This window comes from Rhopalosiphum padi, chromosome 3 (genome assembly GCF_020882245.1).
Source record: "Rhopalosiphum padi isolate XX-2018 chromosome 3, ASM2088224v1, whole genome shotgun sequence".
Classification (NCBI taxonomy): Eukaryota; Metazoa; Arthropoda; class Insecta; order Hemiptera; family Aphididae; genus Rhopalosiphum; species Rhopalosiphum padi.
Genome location: NC_083599.1, coordinates 63,266,374 through 63,287,593, shown reverse-complemented (window position 1 = coordinate 63,287,593; position 21,220 = coordinate 63,266,374). Strand labels below are relative to the sequence as shown.

Genomic DNA, 21,220 nt, shown 5'->3' with positions numbered 1-21,220 from the left:
AAAAAATATGAATAACGATGTCCGTGGTTAGTCCTGGGAATATATTATATTGACAGTGGTTGCGATGTTGTTATTATTTATACCTAATTAATAGGTACGTCGCTTATTTTCGGTGAATTAAAAATAAATATATAAACATGTAGGAAAATATTCTCTTGCCGGTTACAAAAGCGATCGAGTTATTATTATCAAATATTAATAATGAATAATCGGTTACCATGTCCATGTGGCTACTGGCTAGTTAAATTTGAATTTTTAGCTATTCATTTATTTGGTACCTACTCAGTATTCAACAAGCCAGAAAAAAATGTGTGATTTTGTTTTTAACATTTAAATAAACTTTATTAAATTTTTATAATAATACTATATAAATTTAGGACCGGCGCTAGGTTTTGCGAGGCCCTAGGCAAAATATTCCTGAGGGCCTCGAAAAAAGCTTTTACAAATCAACAGTGAAAAACAAAAAGATACATTTTAGTATTTTAGTAATTTACTATAAATTCATAAAATGATCTTTGTTAATGAACATTTTTTTTGCTCATCACCATAGGTTACCTATAGGTATATTATAATATTATTATAACCATGTAACTAATATACGAGTTTTAGATTCTGAACTGAGTGATGAATATATTTATTCATAATGATATGTGATTTTTGACTTCAGCCCCTCTTTGAAAAGGAAAATTCATCTAGCTGGTACTTTGGGGGGTAAAAAGTAAAAAAATTCCAGTAGTTTTCAAAAGCGTCAAGAAAAATCTAGAAAAAGTAACGAAAAAAACAGGAATTTTTACGCATAACCACTTTTCGACAAAATCGATTTTTTTATTTTGCTGTAACTCAAAAACGAAACATTGTAAATACTTGAAATTTTAGCGTTATCTATTTACGATTATATTTTGACCTTTTTTAAGCTACTTATAGGCAATTGAAATTTTCGAGTTTTCTAAGTTTTTTTTTCTGAAATGATTATAAAAAAAAATTGGCTAACCAAAAAATCTTTAAAATTTAATTCAAGGTTTATTATAAGTAAACTACTTATCGTAGTAAAAAAAAAAAAAACAAAAATCATTAGTCACAATTTTTGTTTATAAGCATTTAAAGTTAAAATATTTACAAAATATATCAATATCGCGAAAATTTACAAGGAAATTTGAAGTTGAAAATTCATAAAATTGTTGTGATTTATACCTAAGGTTAAAAAATCTAATACAAGGTTATCCATAAGTTTTCCTTCAAGTAACTGTAAAAAAAAATATCTGCGTCAATATAGCAAAAATTTTATGAGCGTATGAAATTTAATTTTTTACGAAATCGCGTAAAATAACGATATATTACAATTTAAATATAGGTAATAATATAAAATAATCCTACTAATTATCATTGACTGACAAATCATCTCCGTTCAGAATCGTTTTTTGTATACAATGATACCTGTCATTGCATTTACATTTATTATAGTAACCAGTGACCTACTCTCCATCTCTACTATACAGCAGAGCAATACCTACTTGCCCGCCTTTTTTTGTTGTTTTTTTTAATATAATATATTATATAATTTATAATAATCATAATTATAATTATTTATAATTAGGTACATAAATAAATATAAATAATTTGCTACACTGAAAGTTTAACTATTGGAATAAACAGTGGCTATTTATTAAGTAGGTACACAACATTTTGTGCACTACGAAATCACAAATGTGTACTACGGAAAATAAAAATGTGCACCTATGTCTTTATAATAATCAAGCTGTTATATTTTTCCTAATAATTTACAAAGCTATTGCCTATTAGTAAGATTAATAAAAATTTAGTTTAACTATACAAAATAAACTAGTAAAAATTATTTTGTTAAGAGGCCCAACAAACAATAGGACAAAATCGACCGTAAAAAACATGTTAAATGAACATGTATAAACGTTAAAAAAAACATTAAAATAAAATATTTACAAATGTATAATAACTATAATAATATTAATATCTATATCTATTATAATTTATAATGTAATATATAATAATTCATTATAGTACGTATAATGACCGCTACTTACGTAATTTTGACAACGACAAGCAATCTATAAGAAAATGAAATTGTGTAGTTTTTATTCACTCGTGTGTTTATCAATAGAGGCAAATATTCGGCAAAACCCATGAATATCAAACAATTTGAAATTATTCCTTATCAAGATTGGACTATACTATTATTATACTTGTACATATTTAATGACTCTGTTGGATAAGTAATTCAGGTATAAAAAAAACCTAACATATCATTAATCATATGAGTTTTAACTCATATAAAACGCAAAGCCCTATAAAGCGCGAGGCCCTAGGCGGGTGCTCAGTTTGCCACCCCCTTCCGCCGGCCATGGGTAGGGAGACGTTCAAAAATCCACCGGCACCGAGCACATATCTTGGTACCTAACCTACTTAGAATAATAGAATAACTACATAATATTATTAGTTCAGGTGTCATTAAGGTAGTATATTTTTGTACATTCATATTTTAAGCTTAATATCTATAATTCAATATACCTAATTACATAATTTGATGTTATTTATTATTTATTATTAATTTAAGTTATAAATTGTGAGCACAACTCGTATCTTGTTTGGTACATTCCTTAGGGGTACTGCACACGCTAATATGAATCATTAAATTATTATTACTTATTATCCTCTTATATTTGACTAATGTTAGGATTGGGGTGCCTTTTGATATTAAACAGTATTTTATAACTATTAAAATTTTTTACTACAGTTAATTTTAATATTCTTTCAATGTCGAATTCCTTTATATACATTTTGTATTATTATTTATTTTTATTTGATTAATAGTTCTATTAGTTCTTAACTTGTTTTTTTCTTTGGGACATCCATTCTAATGCATACTGTACTATATTAGGGTTTTACGTGTTGGGCGATTAATTAATTATTATTAATTATCAATCTGTATTGTAATTAGTTTATATTCTGTTTATCAATATTATATTGTTTTTAAATGTTTTGTCTTTGGACAGTTTTATTAATTTATTCTATTATCATACTATTAGACGATTAGTTGGTGATACATTAATTAATTATTATAATCTAATTTGACAATTTATTATCAGCTCAATATTCAATTAATTTAATTGTTATGTTATGTTGGTTGATTATTTCTTAACGTTTATTGAACTTTATTTAGTTTGTTCTTTATTTTATTTTTATTTTTTTTTAGTTAACTGTTAATTATTATATTTTTATATTAGGTTAATTATTTTTTAACCGCTCATTGTTTGGTTAGTCAGTATTTTATGTTTCAATAGCTTAGATTATAAGTCAACTATTTTATATTTGGCTAATTATTTATAAGTTCTCATTGAACCTTATTCAATTCATCATTTGTTGTTAGTTGTTGTTTTAAATTAAATAAACTCCTTGACTGCTTATGTTGGGACTCAGTTCGATACTCCCTGTCTATAGTTCGACTAAGTTCCTATAAGTTTACGTAGTAGGAAACCTGTAGGTGTTATCCTTGAACGATTTTTCCACTGTTTTTATTGAAACAATTTATTTACAATTCAATAATTACCTACTCTTATCATATGTTATTTATTTATTATCTATTATTATTGTTATTATTATTAATTTTTTTTTTGTATTTAACTTTTTGAGGTTATAAAAATATATGTATAGAAATGTTTAAGTGTGTAGCTCACGTTGTGAGTCTCCTATATTAAAGAAATTAAAAGAATCTTAAATTGTATCAACTCCTATTAACTGAAAAAATCCACTCCTCGAATTTTCATTTCCTTCAAAATTGGATTGATTAATGCAGTTATATTTGATATTTAGTGTGTATCTACTTTTTTTTGTTAATAAAAAAATTATTTCAATTTAAAAAATAAAACAAGTGGAAAAATTAGTACGTCTTTTATATTTCTTAGCTGCGGAAATTGATATTAAAATTTAAAATTGTATGTATGGCGTACAATTTTTGCTTCAGCAGTACAATCAAGACTACGTTAGTGTTTATATTCAAATATTACTCCAAGTTTTAATGGCATACAGTACACACTACACTTTATTTCAAATTTGGAGGGAAATAGTTTTCTGATACAGAAGAGAGGTTGCCACAAGATAGTTAATAGTAGGTACCAAATAAAGTAATAAACTATAATAGTTAAGTTATTCACATTTTGCACCGCAAACTGTATGATAATTTAATAGGAGTTAATGTCTTAATATAATAATCCGTGATCACTGATCAAAATCACTCTTATAAAAACAGTAAAATCTTAGTAGTACCACTTGCTTAATATTATTACCTATTTAATACAATTTTATAAATCAGCAAAAGTGATAAATTACCTCATTGTAGAACCCATTGTAAAAAGATATTATGTTAGCGATATTGGATTTACCATTTCTAATTCGTAACAAATTGTTTTCTATTAGTCAGGTAAAAAAAAATGTTTATATACAATTAAAATAGTATTAAAATATTTATTGAGATTTAATATAGTAACAAAATAAAGTTAAGTGTATATAACTTAAATATTATATCATTTATATCAAATATATTAAAAAAAATATAAATAATCATAAGTTTTATAATAATAATATTGCTTAATTGTTATAAAACAAATTTGAAGTTTTCTAGGTTTATATATTTTTGCTTAAATTATTTCCACGTAATAACATTTGTCGTTCATAAACTTATTTGTTTACTAAAAAGTATATAAAACATTTATTGTAGGTAGTTCTGGTAGTTAATTATAAATTTTCAAAAGATCAACATATAACTATCACTATTAATATTAATGTGAAAAAAAAGTCAAACCATATAGTCATGATAACTTGATAATCAACATCGCCCAATTAAATATAAAATATGATAGTTTATAATGCTTTATCCGTGCTATTTAAAGGTATAGTTCAGTGGTTCTTAACCTTTTTTAGTTCAGTGCCCCTTTATCGCAATAACACTAATAATTAACTATTAACGCTCCCCTCCTTCATGCAAAATCAAATTTTCTTCCTATATATTTATTTATTAATCAGTTATTCATTCACTATTATAAACAAGACGTTTCCTATTGACACATAAAATCCGATTAGATAACATGCCGTATGACGATGTATAGCGTATTCAATTACAACTATTCTGATTTCACGTTCAGTTAGTAGGTATATATTGAAAAATTTTATTATTTTAATCTCCGAGTTTGAAAAAGCTCACCGCCCCCCGGAGAGACCGAAATGATCCTAAGGGGGCGATAGCGCTCCAGTTAAGAACCACTGGTATAGTTGATAAATTAAATGCATAAATATAAGATTAATACTCCTATGGTTTACATGTAACATAATTAAATCATTATTTAACAACTAACTTTTCTTAAAAAAAAAATGAACGAAACTAAATCTGTAGTACAAATTAAGTGTCAGATCTGTTAAAGTATTTATATAAATATTTTGTACATTGTTCATGTATTCTAAGGCTTAATATATTTTTGTTATAAAAAAGTTTTTTAAGTTAAAAATTTATAATTTATTTGTTTAACTAAAAAATAAGATTTCATTGGATATACTTAGTATCTTACAAGAATAACGCATAACAGAACATTTAAATTCAGCAGAACCCATTTTGTATCGTTATTCATCTAGGGAACCTCAAGATTTAATTAATATTGATACATGTAACCATAACCAATTTTTAAGATTAGAAGAACTATTCTTGATAATATTTTTTCATTTAAGTTTGATAATAGGTTAATTCATTTTAATATTAAAACTAACATAAGATTGGTTCCACGATCACAAATTTTCCATGATGTACATACAACATAGGTCAAAGAGAAAATAAATGGTATACTAACATTCTATTTTTATATAATAAAATCACAACCCATCAATTCTTTTAACATTATTGTCTAAAATTATGCAAAAAATGTTATATAGCTACCCTCCTCAAAGGATAGTTTTTTAAATTTTTAAACACTTGTCTCGGAATAATTATTTGAATTTTTAAAACTAACTAAATAAAATAACAAAATATATAAGTATTAAATTTGAATCTGTCTGCAAGTTAATTTAAATGCACATATCAAATTGGCTGACTGTTATCATGTCATAAATAATGTATGTAACAAATTCAATAAATGATAAATTCTTTTAAAATTTCTAATCATTCTAATATAATAAATATTAATATCACAAATAAACAAATTTTGTGCTAAAAATCTTAAATATGTTGATGTTAATACATACATAAACATCAATTACAAAATAAAATTACATACAAATAAATTATATACATTAATAGTCTTTTGTGTCTACACCTCCTAAACCGCTAAATATTAATAAGAATACATGTTGAATAAAAATAAATACATTTACATCAATACAACCAGTTGAAAAAAAAATATTATAAATGTTAAATCATGTTCATAAAAATTAAAACAAATAACAAGTCATATTAAGAACATATTAAATCATTCATTGCCTCCAACATTTAACAATGATATTAATTTCTTATAATTAATGTAGTTAAATTTAATTAAAAACATAATCTTAAGTAAACTATACTAATAGACAGAACATCTTGGTGAGTAGTGTGGTTTATTATAACTATGCTTTTTGTACACTTGGTTTGTCTTTTACATTAATATAAGTGTGGCATATCGTTTGTTAAAAACCGTGTGAACTACTGTAATGCTCTGTTATTAGTATAAAGCCTATTACAAAAAATATTGATAACTCTAAAAATTAAGACAGTCTTGTTCTTTTATCAGAGATCAAAATTTTAATATTATAATAATAAAAAGGCTTAATTATGAGAATTTAAAAATAATTATAATAAAATGGTAGTTAGAATCACAGCCTAAGACATGAAATAAAACATTTTAATTTTTATATTTATCCGTTTGAGGACACATAAAATAATTCCAAAATAATATTACCGCATAAATTACCACAAGTTATGGTAAAAATACATGGTATTTAAAATGAACAAACATTTAAAACTATTAATTACTTAAATTAATACTTTAAATGTTACACTTTTAGATTAAAAAGTATAATATTAACCTGTGGTACATGGTTAGAATAATAAACTTTTACTTTATTGACATTTTCAATTGTATTTAAAAGGACCACTAATTGGAAAGTTAATATAAAATATTAAGAGTACTGCAGTTTGCTTTATTTTAAACATATTTTGATACCTTGTGAGAAACAGTATTAATTTTTTTTTTTTAAATGTTCATTTAAACATCAATATGAAGGTTTTATGTCTAAGTATGAGTTTATTATTAAACTACTATGTATGTACTCAAATTTGTAAGTTATATGATTATTTTGTTATAAAAATACAAGTTATTGTAATTATAAGAGCTTGACTATATTATTTCATTAATTGGTTACTTCGATTGTAAACATATCAATAACAATTTGTAACTATTGATTTTATTTTTATTCTTCGATTAGCCGTTAAGGGAAACAGAAAGTCAGTGACAACAACTAATGAAATTAGGAAATGACAATAACTGCATGCTTAGCGTGGTAGCTTTACCTAGTCAGTTCTCAAAGAAATGAGACTTGTGAATAGTGTGGAGGCTGTGTAGTATTTATTATAAAGTATAATGATTAAATAAGATGCATAATTAAATACAATTTGAGCATTCTAGCTAAGTTAATCAACTAAAATCTACTTGTTAATGAATAAAAATCTATCTTCAACATTATATTTAGTCTAACCAAATGTATAACAAGTTATTAAACCTAAATACAGTATTAAATAGTTTGTATAGTGATATTAAGTATAGAAAACGGAAGGAATTATTCTACATATAGAAGAATAAAATATCCTATAATTGGTACATCAAAATACTTATCTGTATTACCTATTATTTTCTATAAGTATAATTTTGAAAATATAAAAAAAAAATTACATATTATATCACATAACTTAACTAAAAATTAAAAATACCTTATACTAAAAATATAAAATCATAGCTTGTAGCCATTCTTAAGATAATACAAATAATAAGTTAATAATTTTATGATACTAATTTATTTAATGAAAAATATAATTTAGTAACAATAAAAATATAATTTTGACTAATATTTAAAATTTGTACTATTATAAATATATAAGGCTGTTTGAGCATGTTCTCAATAATAATTATTTACATATCTACATTATTTACATACTGAAGTCCAAAACTTAAAATAGGTTAACGCACACGTGCTGCAAACTTACGAGTAGGGTCTTCAGGGTGGCAACCAATGTCTTTACCATTAAGCCAGTCTTTATACTTTTCAGGTTGTAACCTCCTGACAAAGGTGTCCATATCAATTTTCACTGTGTCCTTGCAACAACGACACAGTGTCGCTCTTTTCCCATATTCTACCCAACGGGGCGACGCAAAATTTGTAGATTCAGCCATATTAAATCCATGGTTAAATCCAGCATGATAACCATAGGGGAATGTTATAATAAATTCACCTTTCTCTTGTGTTATCTAAAAAAATTATAAAGAACAATTAAAATGTTTTAACAACATTTTTTATTTACTATCTGTTATACCTTGTCAAATGGAACATTGTGAGTATTTAATAACTGTGGAGATATAATTGACATTTTATGTCTTAGATATGCGGGACATGTTGAAAAGTCATCAGAAAAAAATCCATTGGCCACTCTTTCGAATCGCCGTCCATATTCTGGTGGTATTGCATACCTTAAAAAATATAATTCATATAAATAAAAATCACTTAAGATAAAGCATATAAAAGTTACCATGACTTTGGGCTTCCTTCATGTATATAATTTATACTATATAAATCCATGTCCTCAGTATGCCATGCAAATGATGTTTTCCACATACCAAAGTAAAGGTATGCTGTATTGACCCCATCAATTCTGATTCCGTAATCCTGATTTACGTAATCTAATACTGTCCCCAGTTTATTAATATTCCATACCTTAATTTAAGAATACATGTAATTTTTTTAATTATATATAAATTTAGAAATATTCATATGTATTGAACACTCACTTCTACATCTTTATCCGTAATACTTCCCGATACATCTGCACCATATATTGGACATTTATATACTAGATTTTTCCAATATTTTCTTTCCAGATCGGCATAATCAAAATAATATGGTGCCTTATATTCATCTGATTCAGCCATTTTCTTATACTGCGCTACTGTCATACCTTTCTTTTGAATATTCAGCTGTTGGAATACTCCTGTTTTACCTCGGACATCCTAAAATAACAAAATTAGTATAATTAAATAGATTAGCAGTTTGTCACTACCTTACTACCACCCTAAGTTTACAATACCATATTAATAAAAATTGTTTTTCTTTTTTAATTAACACGTTGATTGCTACATGACCGCTGGCAGTCATTTTTATAACCGCCGGGCTACCAAAATAATATATATTTCTTATATAAATTGTGGAATTTGGCACTTGGTTTATTATCATATGTGTGTAAGTATGGTGTAGAAGAAAAAAATATGTTTTGAATGGTCTAATACCTTTTTATGACATTTGTTCATATGTAAAACATTCCCATAGATATTTCTAAAAATATAATATAACACATTTTCGGAATGACAATAAACACAGTTGTATAACCACCGGCAGTCAACATGTTAAGGTTTATGTATGACTGGACTCAGAAATTATGTTAATTACATTTTTTGAAAAACAATTGACTATGAATCAAATATGATACATTAGTAAATTTGTATAATTATATTAGAGGTAACTATATCAAAAAAAGATTGTAATTTATTGGACTATGTTTTTAAAAAGAAAATATAATGGAGGAAAAGTATGAACATTACAGGGAATATTTATAGACATTTGTTGGGAAACTAATGAGAAATTTATACCATAAATAAATGGCAATTGAGTCTGGTGGTAGTTGAAATAATGGAATTTTTATGAGTTGGTCATCAAGCAAGTTAAGTTAATAGAAAAGTAACTCAAAATTTAAATTTAAAAACATAAATTAATTATTACTTGACAGATTGGTGCAGGGATAAGCATACTCATTATATCATCGCTATAATAACTCTCTTTTCTAGGGGTCCATTCTGGTGGTGGAATAACCTATACAAAAATGTTATTAGATATAAGTAATTTTGAAAATTTGAAAAAATAATAAGCTTTATAATAAATATTGGTAAAATAACATACTTTGGCGATACCAGCTTTATGAGCTCCCTGACTTTCCATGTAATCCACATATTGACTGAAATTTTGAAATTCAGACCACTTTGGTCTAAATATCATAATTTTTTGTAATTCATTTTTATGAATACTTCTACTAGACATATCTAAAATATACAAATTACATATAATATTATTACTAAAATTTATAGTGACTTATTTTTAAGAAAAAAAATTATAGAAGTTCACTTACTGAAAAAATTGAACACCAACTGGCTACTAGTTATTTTTTAAAATGGATATTGCTCTAAAAACATAGAAAATACATTTTATAACTGGTTAAAAATAACACTGGAGTTGGCATTTGAGAATGATAATTAGCTGCTAGCATGGGCGCCTGGGAAGGGGGACACGGGTCATTTTATTATTTTGACTTGAGTAAACATCATTTATACATTTCAAGGTATTTTCTTGTAATACGAGACTACCTTGTTTTTTGACAACATCACAGTCCTGTTATCTAAGACTACCAAAATAGTTCTTACTATTTACTATGGATTTATCGCGACTACCAAAATTTGCACACTCCTATTATCATAGACTATCTATTTATTGTTTTACTTATTATCATTTATAGGAGACTTCAGATTTTATTTAATAAACTAAATAACATATAACTCTGACACATTTTGTAGTTTGCAAGGAATAGACTTTTTTTAAATGTACTTTTTGGTGTTTGATTTCATTATGCTCTTCCCAAATAAATTTCCTGCAGTCACCCATGACTGCTAGCATAACAAATACTCAAGTAAAAATTATGACTTCGATATTGAAAATATATAACTGTGGTGTATTGGTACAGATACGTGGGTATACACCTTATACTTGTCAGCAGATTTTCGATTTTTGACTTTAACCGAATGTAAAATATCATTTTACGGGTATACCCTCCTCCTAAATTAACTTGATTATTATTGGCTAATGCGAATAACGAGTAACAGCACATATAATACAATAAATTGTATAGTAAGACATTAAAGGTTAATAGTTATAAACATGATACAAGAGAAAAAGTTAATTTTTTTAATTTTTTAATGTCTAGCGAGAACAATTTATTTATATTGAATATACTTATTTCATTAATGCGTATACCCATAAATATATTAATATATATTTACCAATATACTACTGACCACTGTATATACGTATCTATAAAAATAATAGACTTGAATACCTACTAACCTAATTATATCGTACAAAATACAAATAAATAAAAGTGCAAAACACACATTCTTGGAAAAATCGAAACCTTACCTATTTTTTTGGCACAAGTAAAAAATTCAAAAATTGATCGAACAAAAAAACACGCGACTTGTAGTGAGGAAATGCCAAAAAAAAAAAATGGCCGATAGCGTTACAAAATAATTCCAACAGTTTATTCCAATGAGTTACAAGTAGTGAAACGGTGTTAACAAAACCACAAGACGATCCAAAAAGAAACGTTACACAACGTACCGTCGTTATTGTCTAACACATTAAGATCATAAATGGCGGCCGACTACACGGATAGTGGGATGTACAGTAGTTCACGCTAATGGCGAGCTTGTGTTCGCATAGTTACCTTAGAGCTGCAATGGTAGTTGATAATTATGAAAACGGCGATGGATGGAGACAGCCGCGATTTCAGTAGCTTATTCTCCGGCGATTAGGTTAGAAATTTAAAATGGTGGGCGAGTTACAAAAAATATGTATAACACAAGTTTGGTGTAAATGAAATAATAAAAGAGAACCGGCGGAAAGCAATCGTCACTTGTTAGAACACAACTATACCGGACTGACCGATAGCACACCAAGTGCGTGACTGCTCAGAAACAGACGCCGTGTGCCCGTTTCCCGCGATGCGCGCCAACCTAACCGGTGTGTTATCAGTGTTCACACGCACGCGGCTGTCGAATCGTACGCCATTAAGAGAATTCTGTTTGGCGCGTACGCCATACGGCATACAATATTGCCGCTAAACATGGTTATCACAAAGAATGTGTTCTATGGTTATCCGAACCGTTCACGACGCCTCGCACAATTATTGTTTATTCCATGATTTTATCTTGACCATAGAAAAGTGATTCTGAGGCACTATTGCCACTATAATTCTGTAAAAGTATCAGAGAGGATAGAAACATGGCTAACGAAACGTTTCATTTCGTTTCAGTTTATCCGATATGCAACGAGCTGAATACGGTAAACGGGTAAAAATCTGATTCAGTGACCGCGGTCCAATCATCTAGTTCCCCCGCTCCCGGAAGCCTAATTTATACATTTTTTAGTTAAATTCAATTTGTCCTTTACTAGCTGCTTAACTCCACCTGGAGCCGTTTATAAACGTTCACGTTAATTCGTTCCACGGACAGAGTATCTGAAGGCCGGTTTGGCGATTACGTTGCATAAAACCTAAGATAGTCCGATTATGATCCAGACAATATTGTGGGGAACAACGGGTACTGAGATCTACTGTCATCCAGTATCCACGATAACATTATACTCGACTACTATCATAGTATCATTAATATTGTGATTTGTGATCATAATATTATTAATTAAACTATTTATTATTGAAGTATATTAATATGTTATGTTTATTTATTAAATACCCGTACTATTAAATATTCATGTTAAACAACGAAGAAATAATATAAGAAAATAATATAAACATAAAAACATTATTGTTTGTACTCGTGTAAGTATTTAATTTTATTTTGCGTACTTAGGTAGGGTTTTTATCATTTCCGGATTACAAAATTATTATGCAAAAATATATCAAAGAAACAGTCTGCAATAAAACATCTTAATTCGTTCTCGCCTTTGTAGTATTGTCAATACTTAATTGTAATTATATCAAACTATGTACATTTAATGACAATTATTCATACTTGGAATTGTGTTTATCTTATCGTGTGCCAATTGGCTACTGTATGATGATCAAAAACAAAGGACATTAAAATAATGACTATTAAAAATATATTCAACATAAAAAATGTGAATAGGAAGAATGTAATGTTTATCTTCTCAAACCACAATAGCCAATGAAATTAATTTACTGAGTATATAAACATTATAAACAATGTATGTTCGTCCTTGGTGAAATATTCTGGTTACCCTAATTCACTTATCAAATATAAAAATGGCTTCTCTTTTATTCTTTACAAATGCACTAGTATTATAGTTCCTAAACAGAAACCTTCATTTTTCTGATTAAAACCATATTTATGAAATATTCAAGAATTGTAATTTATTAAAAAAAGTAAATTAAAAAAAATTGATAATTTTTAATTGTGTATCTAGTGTATTCAACTACTTACTAATAATTTTATTCATTCTTTAATAAGCTTTCATTATTTACCTAATCACCTATTTAAACTATATAAAAAAGTACGAATTTTTAAAAAAAAAAAATAGAAAAATAACCAATTTATTAAGAAAGAAAATGTCGAAAGATTTAGATCAAAGTATTCTTTCATGTATTTACATTATTGCTACTTTTATACAAACAGTTAATTTTTATATCACAAAACAAATATATCCAAATTGTCATAAAATTTCATTAAAAATAGTAATCTTTATCTAAATTTTTCACTAAGTAAATTATGCTGTGTCTAGATACTCGTGTGCCTGTATAGATAAAGTATACATGGAGTCATCTGTGTATATATTTGATACCCAAATTGTAAATGTGCATGACAGCCATAACACCATAATATTATTTCATATATATATGCTCATACATACCTTATCCGTAACTGTACATAAACTTAAAATTTTCTATAAATTTGTGTACCTTACAACCACTATTGATTATAGTACCTACCGGCTACCTATATAAAAATTAAGGTACATATTATCATGAAATAATTAAAGATACTAATTATCAATCATATTATTCACAAAATTTATTTTTTATAAATGAACAAATTATATTAAATACTTTCTCAAAGTATCTCAGAATATCTTATTAATTTAAATATTTTCCATTTAATTTTTTTTTTAATTATGAAGTTTGCATTTTTAAGATTAAGTTAGGTGACGAATTTGTCGATTTCCAAGATTTTGAGAGAGTGCTTACACTATATATTCAAACTTTGTCGATTTTTCAGTAACGTTAGAATCTGTAATGGTGAAGCATCTAGCTGGAAAATACGCTAATGCCCTAGAACAATTAAAGTACTACTATATATTGTATATATATGTATACACGGTGGTGTATTTAAAGAAAAGAAAAACATGCCCTAACAAATGTATAACCTCATTATTTTAATTTTTATCACGTAAAAGAAAAATTTTAATCAAGAATATAATGTACAATAATACATTTTTTTACCGTGAATCGTAATTGACCGAAAATTCAAATATGTAGGTTCTTCGACAAAGAAAACAGATGAGTATTTCAAAGTTCCACAAAATGATACGGTGTAAAATGATAAATAAAACATGAAAATAGGTTCTGTTAATACTTAAATTATAAGGTAAAAAAAATATTTTATAATAAATTTTAAATTGTTTGGAAGTATCTATACTTTTTTCTAAAGTATTTATATTTATAGTCCAAATTCATTTTTTTTATTTAAATACTTTTTAAAATAAGTATAATATGTATCTGTACTTGTATACTTTTAAAAATTATCTTTTACAGTTTTACAAGACTGAAAATTAATGATATTGATTTCTATATTCTGAACACAATTGTTCAGATATTTGTGCAATTAAGTCAATGTATTAACAAAGTTAAATCATGTCAAATTTTGTCACCTACTTAAGCTTACTTACTTATATTTTTAGTTATTTATGACAAATTGTGCCCATCATCAATTGTTTATTCTGAATTGAGAGTAAAATTCATCTTAGGGCTTTAGGCAGTGTGCATAAATAATGAAGACATTGCATACAATTCTTTATGATAAATATAATTATATTGAAATTGATATAGTCAGTTAGTTTTTGATTTCAAATTATATTATAACAACTAAGCAGAACCAAGGATTCAATTTTTTCTTTTTGGGTATTACATTAACTCATTCTTTATGGTATAGTGTTAAACAGGAATTGTTAGGTACGCAAATGTATAGAGAATTTTTAGTTTATGTGCGGATAAGGTATTAATTAATATTATGGTGTCTAAGGTGCATGCGTATTAATAATTCGGGTATTGAATATATATAGTCAATAGGTGTATGAGAAAAGTTATTAAAAATAAATTAACTAATTTTCAATAAGTTGATATTAAAAATAATTGTTTTTTAAAATAACTATAATATAAATGAATTATAGGAGAAAACCAATTGGAAAAAAATAAAAGCTGTTGTGGTACCTACGATATGTCATATCTATAACAAAAACAATTATGCTGTAGACTAACTTATAGTGAATTGGCGTTTTGCATCTTTGAACACATTTTTAGAAATAATTAATTAATAAATAATTAAAGAAAAAACTCCTACTACTTTCAAAACTTAGTATAAATTATAAGTAGAGTTCAGAATTGAAAGTAAAAGCCTTTTTTAAAAAATATTAATAACATAAAAATGATTTTTATACAAAAATGTGTTTCATTTATTATTTAAGTTGGTGTGTTTTTTGGCCATTTTTACTTATAAATGCCTTTTTTTTCAATTGATCCGATACTTTTATAAAGAAAATATGTCTGCCATAGAACAGCGGTTCCCAACCTCTTTAGTTGTGCGGACCACCTATTTTGTAAAAAAATCTTTGAGGCTCACTAATGAGTAATAGCACATCTATTTACATGCATGTATATAATATTATTTAAATATATACGTTAGTAATATTAATATTATATGATCCATGACTCAGTTCTATGCTGTCCGCGGTTTGGGAACTGTTGCCCTAGAAATTTAAACCTTCTTCACTCAAGACTATTTAGATAAGGTAATATGTAGTTCAATTACACAGCTATTTGAAAAAGTAATCTATATATTGTAGCCAAATAATATAAAATACGACAATCTTATGCTATAAACTGTCAATGTTTTACTGAAAACAGTTTATCTAAATACATAGTAGTTAATTTTTTTTAATATTTAAATATTTAATATAAACTAGTTAAATCAACTGAGATCTATTTAAATTCTTAGTAAATTTTGTAATTGCTTTTTTATAAAATTATAAATGTTTTTTTTATCGATTATATTACATTCAAATCTGGACCCTACTTATTAATAATATTGTTTTACACATCTTTTAAAGTTTTTTTACATTTTTTTACAGACTATTTTGAAATAAATTTCAATTAATTCATGGTCAACAATTATTTTGTCGATTGTAATGGATGATAGTGTTGAAGACAAAATAATATACCAAATTTATTTGACACACATGAAGTTACTATCATCAAAATTAACATCAGCTAAGAATAAAGTTAATTCTTATAACAACATGTGGAAATATATGCAATTTTATTTTACTAAACCAGAAGTAATATTTTTTTTTGCATTAATACTCTGTTTACTGTTTTTTTCTGGAAATTTATTTCGAAGCACAAATGGATTTTTAAAAAAAATTAATCGAAGCCTGTCATTCATTGGATTTAATGATTTTCAACAATTGATGGTTGATGAAAAAGATGCACTTAGTAAGAATTGGAAATTTAATGGTAAAAATGTTGCTTTATATGCTATCAAAGGTAGACGATCGCAAATGGAAGATAGATATGTTATTAAAACTAATATTATGAACACTGGTATATCATTATTTGCTATTTTTGATGGCCATGGTGGTGAAGTAAGTAATATTATTATTTATATTACCTTTTTGAAATTAAAATAAATATATAATAAAATACATGCACTACTTTAAAGTAATATTTTGATGTGTTTATTATTATATTATACTTAGTATATTTTAAGAGTATTCTCATTTATATAAAACAAAAATTAACTTTATTATTACTTACAAAAATATAATGACATTTATTTTATTTAGATTATTTATTAAATATAGTAAATATAATAGCTATAAACATAACACACTAAAACAACTTCTAAATTGCACTGATCATAAATATAATAGAATTCTTACCAACATATTATAATATGTAAAACACTTATAAATATTATAAATAATTTATACTAAATTACCATTATATTACAATTTTTTACTGTACTTTAAGTTATTTTTCTTACCTAAAACAATTTTTATGTTGTAATTTATATAATTTAAATTTGGAAATAAGATACATCAGTATTTTAACTTATGACTTATTTGGTTTCAAAGTTTTAAAGTCATTAATTTTATTTTTATATTTTATGCAATACTTTTATAAGGAACATATCAAAATATCCAATATGTTATTGTATACTTAAATTTATTGAAAGTAAAATAATTGTTTACCTTCTATTGGTTGAGCAGTATTTTTTCACATATGATCACATGGGGTAAAAATGTTCCAAAACGTATGTATTATTTTATTTATTTATAATTAGATACATATCTTTTGAAGTGTTTTTAGCTGTTTCCATGCAAAATTATATTTTTTTTGTTTTTTTCTGATATACGAGTACAAAAATAATATTTTTATTTATTATATAAATATATTAAGTTAGTACAATACAATTTCTATTGGCCGTAAAGAGTAAATAATCTCCCAACTGAATATAGACACATTTTCCAAAATAATGTACCTATACCAAATATTTTGAATAATTATTCATTTTACATGATAATCTAAATTTATTAGTCAATTAAAACTTGTTTTGTTGAACAAATAAACTTGAACCGTTGGTTAAAGTTCATTAAAGTTTATCAATAAAAGTAATAATAACAATATTTAATTTCACATGGTAAATATTTTCCACGTTATTTATTCAGTATTAAAGTTTTGACAAAGTGATAAATTTAGATTAATGTGTAGTTATTAATTAAGTAAATACATAATATTGAGAACATTTTTATGATATTTATATTTAAAGTATGGAATTATTTAACTTTGCGACCATTAGAAGGTTAATTAATATGCCTTGTAAAATAACCATAACATTTTCAGTTTGCCGCAGATTATGCTACGACACATTTAATGAAAAATCTTACAAATAAAATTATTGAAGTAAAAAAATTGCTTGATGAAAAAACTGATACAACTGAAGAACTAAAAACATTTAATTCAAATATACCTGATAATTTAACTCCAAAAATGAAAACTAAAATTTCTAAAATTGAAGAACATAAAATGAAACCTTCAAGTTCTGCAGATGATAGCGTTATTAATCATAATAAACTTAAACAAGATTCTCTAAGTTTGATTAAGGATATAACTACATTAAAAAATGTTGATGACGAAATTATAAATCCTTCTTCATATTTACAAAGAGATGGAAATATTAATTTTTCAAAAATATTAATTGATGAAGTTCTAGCTGCTGACAAACTATTAATTGAAGCAGCAAAATTAACTTATGATATTGCCGGTAATAATTAATTTTATTAACATTTATATTATCTCGAATTTCCTATAAATAGATAACTGTGCAAGTATTAAAAAAAAATATTGAACCTACATAAAACTAAGAGTTACACCTTTGCTTAATATAATAGAGTTATTTATTTATTTGAGTGCATATTACACTTAAAAAAAAATTTATGTTAGCTGTCTTTTTTTTTTTAACTATTAAATCTACTGGAAAAATTAGAGTAGAACTTTAAAATTTTTGTTTATATGAATTACAATATATAAATAAAGTTTTCATTAAAAAAAAAATATATATATATTGTTATAAAATCTATAGTAAAATTAATTTTAAACTTAAAAACAAATGATTTTAGGTAGCACAGCACTGATTGTTTTAGTGGAAGGCACTACATTATTTGTTGCAAATGTTGGAGATTCAAGAGGTGTTATGTGTGATAAAAAAGGAAATGCTATACCATTGTCATTTGATCATAAACCTCAACAGGTAATTATTTTTATAATTAATACATTCGTTCAAATAAATAGATTGTGAATATATTTATTTATTTTTTATTATTTAGATGCGTGAAAAGAAACGTATTGCTGAAGCTGGTGGTTTTATATCATTTAATGGGGTTTGGAGAGTTGCCGGAGTATTAGCTACTTCTAGAGCACTTGGAGACTACCCATTAAAAGAGAAACAATTTGTTATTGCCAATCCAGATGTTTTAACATTTGATTTATCACATCATGATCCACAATTTATAATTCTAGCATCAGATGGTTTATGGGATACATTTACAAATGAAGAAGCTATTGAATGTATTAAAAAACATATAGATGATTCATTTCACGGAGCCCAATACTTAACAATACAATCATATAATAGAGGATCTCTAGACAACATTACTGTACTAGTCATTAAATTTCCACCTATATGGAGTAAAGAATCTCAAGTAGTTGATCATGGTGGTAGTAAATATTAATTGTTAAACATAGTAGGTAATTTAACATAATAGGAAACATTTTGTAATTTTTTACCTCTAAAGCTAATATAACCTTGTATTTAATTAATTACCCACCTATTTTAGTGACTTATATTAAGAAGTTAATTTTTGGTTTTATTTCAATATAACTGTTATGTTTGTGGTTATGTTAACTGTTTTGTATAATTTAAATTAATATATGATGTATTTCAATGAATAACAATAAAAAATTATTAGTTCTAATTGTGTCCTAAGGTTGCAGAGCTCAGGATATATGTTTGAATAGAAAATGAAATTGATATATCATTGCCAAACGTTTGAAAATAAAACAAATTTAATTAAATAGACTATAAGGTTAAATCACACATTTGTAACATAATGTTTATTATACATAGAAAAAAACATAAATTGCAGAATTGTGAGAATTGGTACAATAATGATAAAAAATATGGCAATTAAATTCTTGTTTATATTTTTTATCTATTGTAAAAGAAGAATTAGACTATTTTTCTTTTAAAAAATTAAGAAAGCACCTAATCTAAAATAAATAATACAGTGAGTTCCGCTTAATGTGATCACTGGTTTATAGAATCAACCGTTTATTGGAATCAAAATTGAAAATCCCAAACCAGATCTTATGTTACTAATGTTTACTCCTTTTAATAATCGCCAAGTACCAGATAATTGAATCATTGATACTCGTCTAATATGTTACCTACCGTAAAATGATAGTTAACAAAAAAACTGTAAATGCGTGTAGTATGCTACCTACCGTAGTTATTTTTATTTTATTTCATTTTATTGCGGGAAAGTACATTTGAGTTGATGTGATTTTAAACAAAGATTTTTTAAAATGGAAAAAAGAGATAAGGAAAATTTTTTTTACCAATAATACAAAATGAAACAGAACTATTAGGATCAATAAATTATTTAGTTCAATGGCAAGCACCTTAAAAGATGTAGGTTTTCATCATGAAACCATCAATTATACCGAGTTTTTTTGTTGATCCTACAATGTGCGCATAAACACAAACAATCAAGTGTATATGCAACATATTTGTTATACCGAAATTAACTCTAGAGCACACGCTTCACGGTAAAAAAGACCGGGCTTTTAGAATTTTGTTCATTGCTTCAAAAATATGAAGTATTAATCTAACCCAACCTAGGTACCTTCTAATTAGATGATAAACTAAAATTAGATACAACTCCCAATTGTATACAATTTGATTCCTGTACTATAGAAAGGTTCAAAGTTCATTATCTATTAAAAAAACTGTCTAAAAGACTGTGCGCGTGGTATACTGTGATATAAACTTATATGTAATAACATTTATATGAAAGTTTAATTTGTTATATGTATCAATTTAAGTATTTGACAATTTTATTTATTTAACAGTAATAAAATAATAATTATTTAAATTTGTGTACGTAGAATCTCGTAAATATTTTAATGCATTTAATCTAGGGTTAAGAACATTTTTATCATTTTAATGGTATTTCAAACTTTCACTAAGAAGAAATCAGAACTGTTTTGAAAAAATTAAATGGAGCTATTCAAAAATATGTCAAAAATAATACTTTTCAGTTGTTCCAA

The 21,220-nt window shown here is 25.7% G+C and overlaps 2 protein-coding genes across 3 annotated transcripts; one reads left to right on the top strand and one right to left on the bottom strand.

Moving 5' to 3' along the window:
- Positions 1–6,167: 6,167 nt before the first annotated feature.
- On the bottom strand, positions 6,168–12,199 carry LOC132926902 (probable lysine-specific demethylase 4B). The gene is made up of 8 exons (XM_060991320.1): positions 11,807–12,199; positions 10,439–10,492; positions 10,213–10,352; positions 10,036–10,125; positions 9,051–9,269; positions 8,792–8,976; positions 8,579–8,732; positions 6,168–8,513 (listed from the first exon to the last, which is right to left on the bottom strand). The coding sequence occupies exons 3-8, from the start codon at positions 10,348–10,350 to the stop codon at positions 8,226–8,228; spliced, it is 1,074 nt and encodes a 357-aa protein (XP_060847303.1). The 5' UTR covers positions 10,351–10,352; positions 10,439–10,492; positions 11,807–12,199; the 3' UTR covers positions 6,168–8,225.
- Positions 12,200–12,511: 312 nt separating this feature from the next.
- Positions 12,512–19,866, top strand: LOC132926830 (protein phosphatase 1L). 2 transcript variants are annotated; one of them, XM_060991237.1, is made up of 5 exons: positions 12,512–12,919; positions 16,462–16,974; positions 18,236–18,656; positions 19,012–19,142; positions 19,219–19,866. In XM_060991237.1, exons 2-5 carry the CDS (start codon positions 16,519–16,521, stop codon positions 19,621–19,623), a joined length of 1,413 nt encoding a protein of 470 aa, XP_060847220.1. In that variant the 5' UTR covers positions 12,512–12,919; positions 16,462–16,518; the 3' UTR covers positions 19,624–19,866. The 2 variants fall into 2 exon arrangements, with proteins under 2 accessions (XP_060847220.1, XP_060847221.1); XM_060991238.1 differs by lacking the exon at positions 12,512–12,919 and adding an exon at positions 16,048–16,122.
- Positions 19,867–21,220: the final 1,354 nt, after the last annotated feature.

Excerpts from the sequence above, each read along its gene's own strand:
- LOC132926902 (XM_060991320.1), bottom strand. The coding sequence starts at position 10,350 with ATGTCTAGTAGAAGTATTCATAAAAATGAATTACAAAAAATTATGATA. Across the intron at positions 9,270-10,035 it reads TCCCTGCACCAATCTGTCAA|GATGTCCGAGGTAAAACAGG; the intron begins GTAATAATTAAT and ends TTGTTATTTTAG. Across the intron at positions 8,514-8,578 it reads ACAATGTTCCATTTGACAAG|ATAACACAAGAGAAAGGTGA; the intron begins GTATAACAGATA and ends TAATTTTTTTAG.
- LOC132926830 (XM_060991237.1), top strand. The coding sequence starts at position 16,519 with ATGGATGATAGTGTTGAAGACAAAATAATATACCAAATTTATTTGACA. Across the intron at positions 16,975-18,235 it reads TTGATGGCCATGGTGGTGAA|TTTGCCGCAGATTATGCTAC; the intron begins GTAAGTAATATT and ends TAACATTTTCAG. Across the intron at positions 19,143-19,218 it reads TTGATCATAAACCTCAACAG|ATGCGTGAAAAGAAACGTAT; the intron begins GTAATTATTTTT and ends TTTATTATTTAG.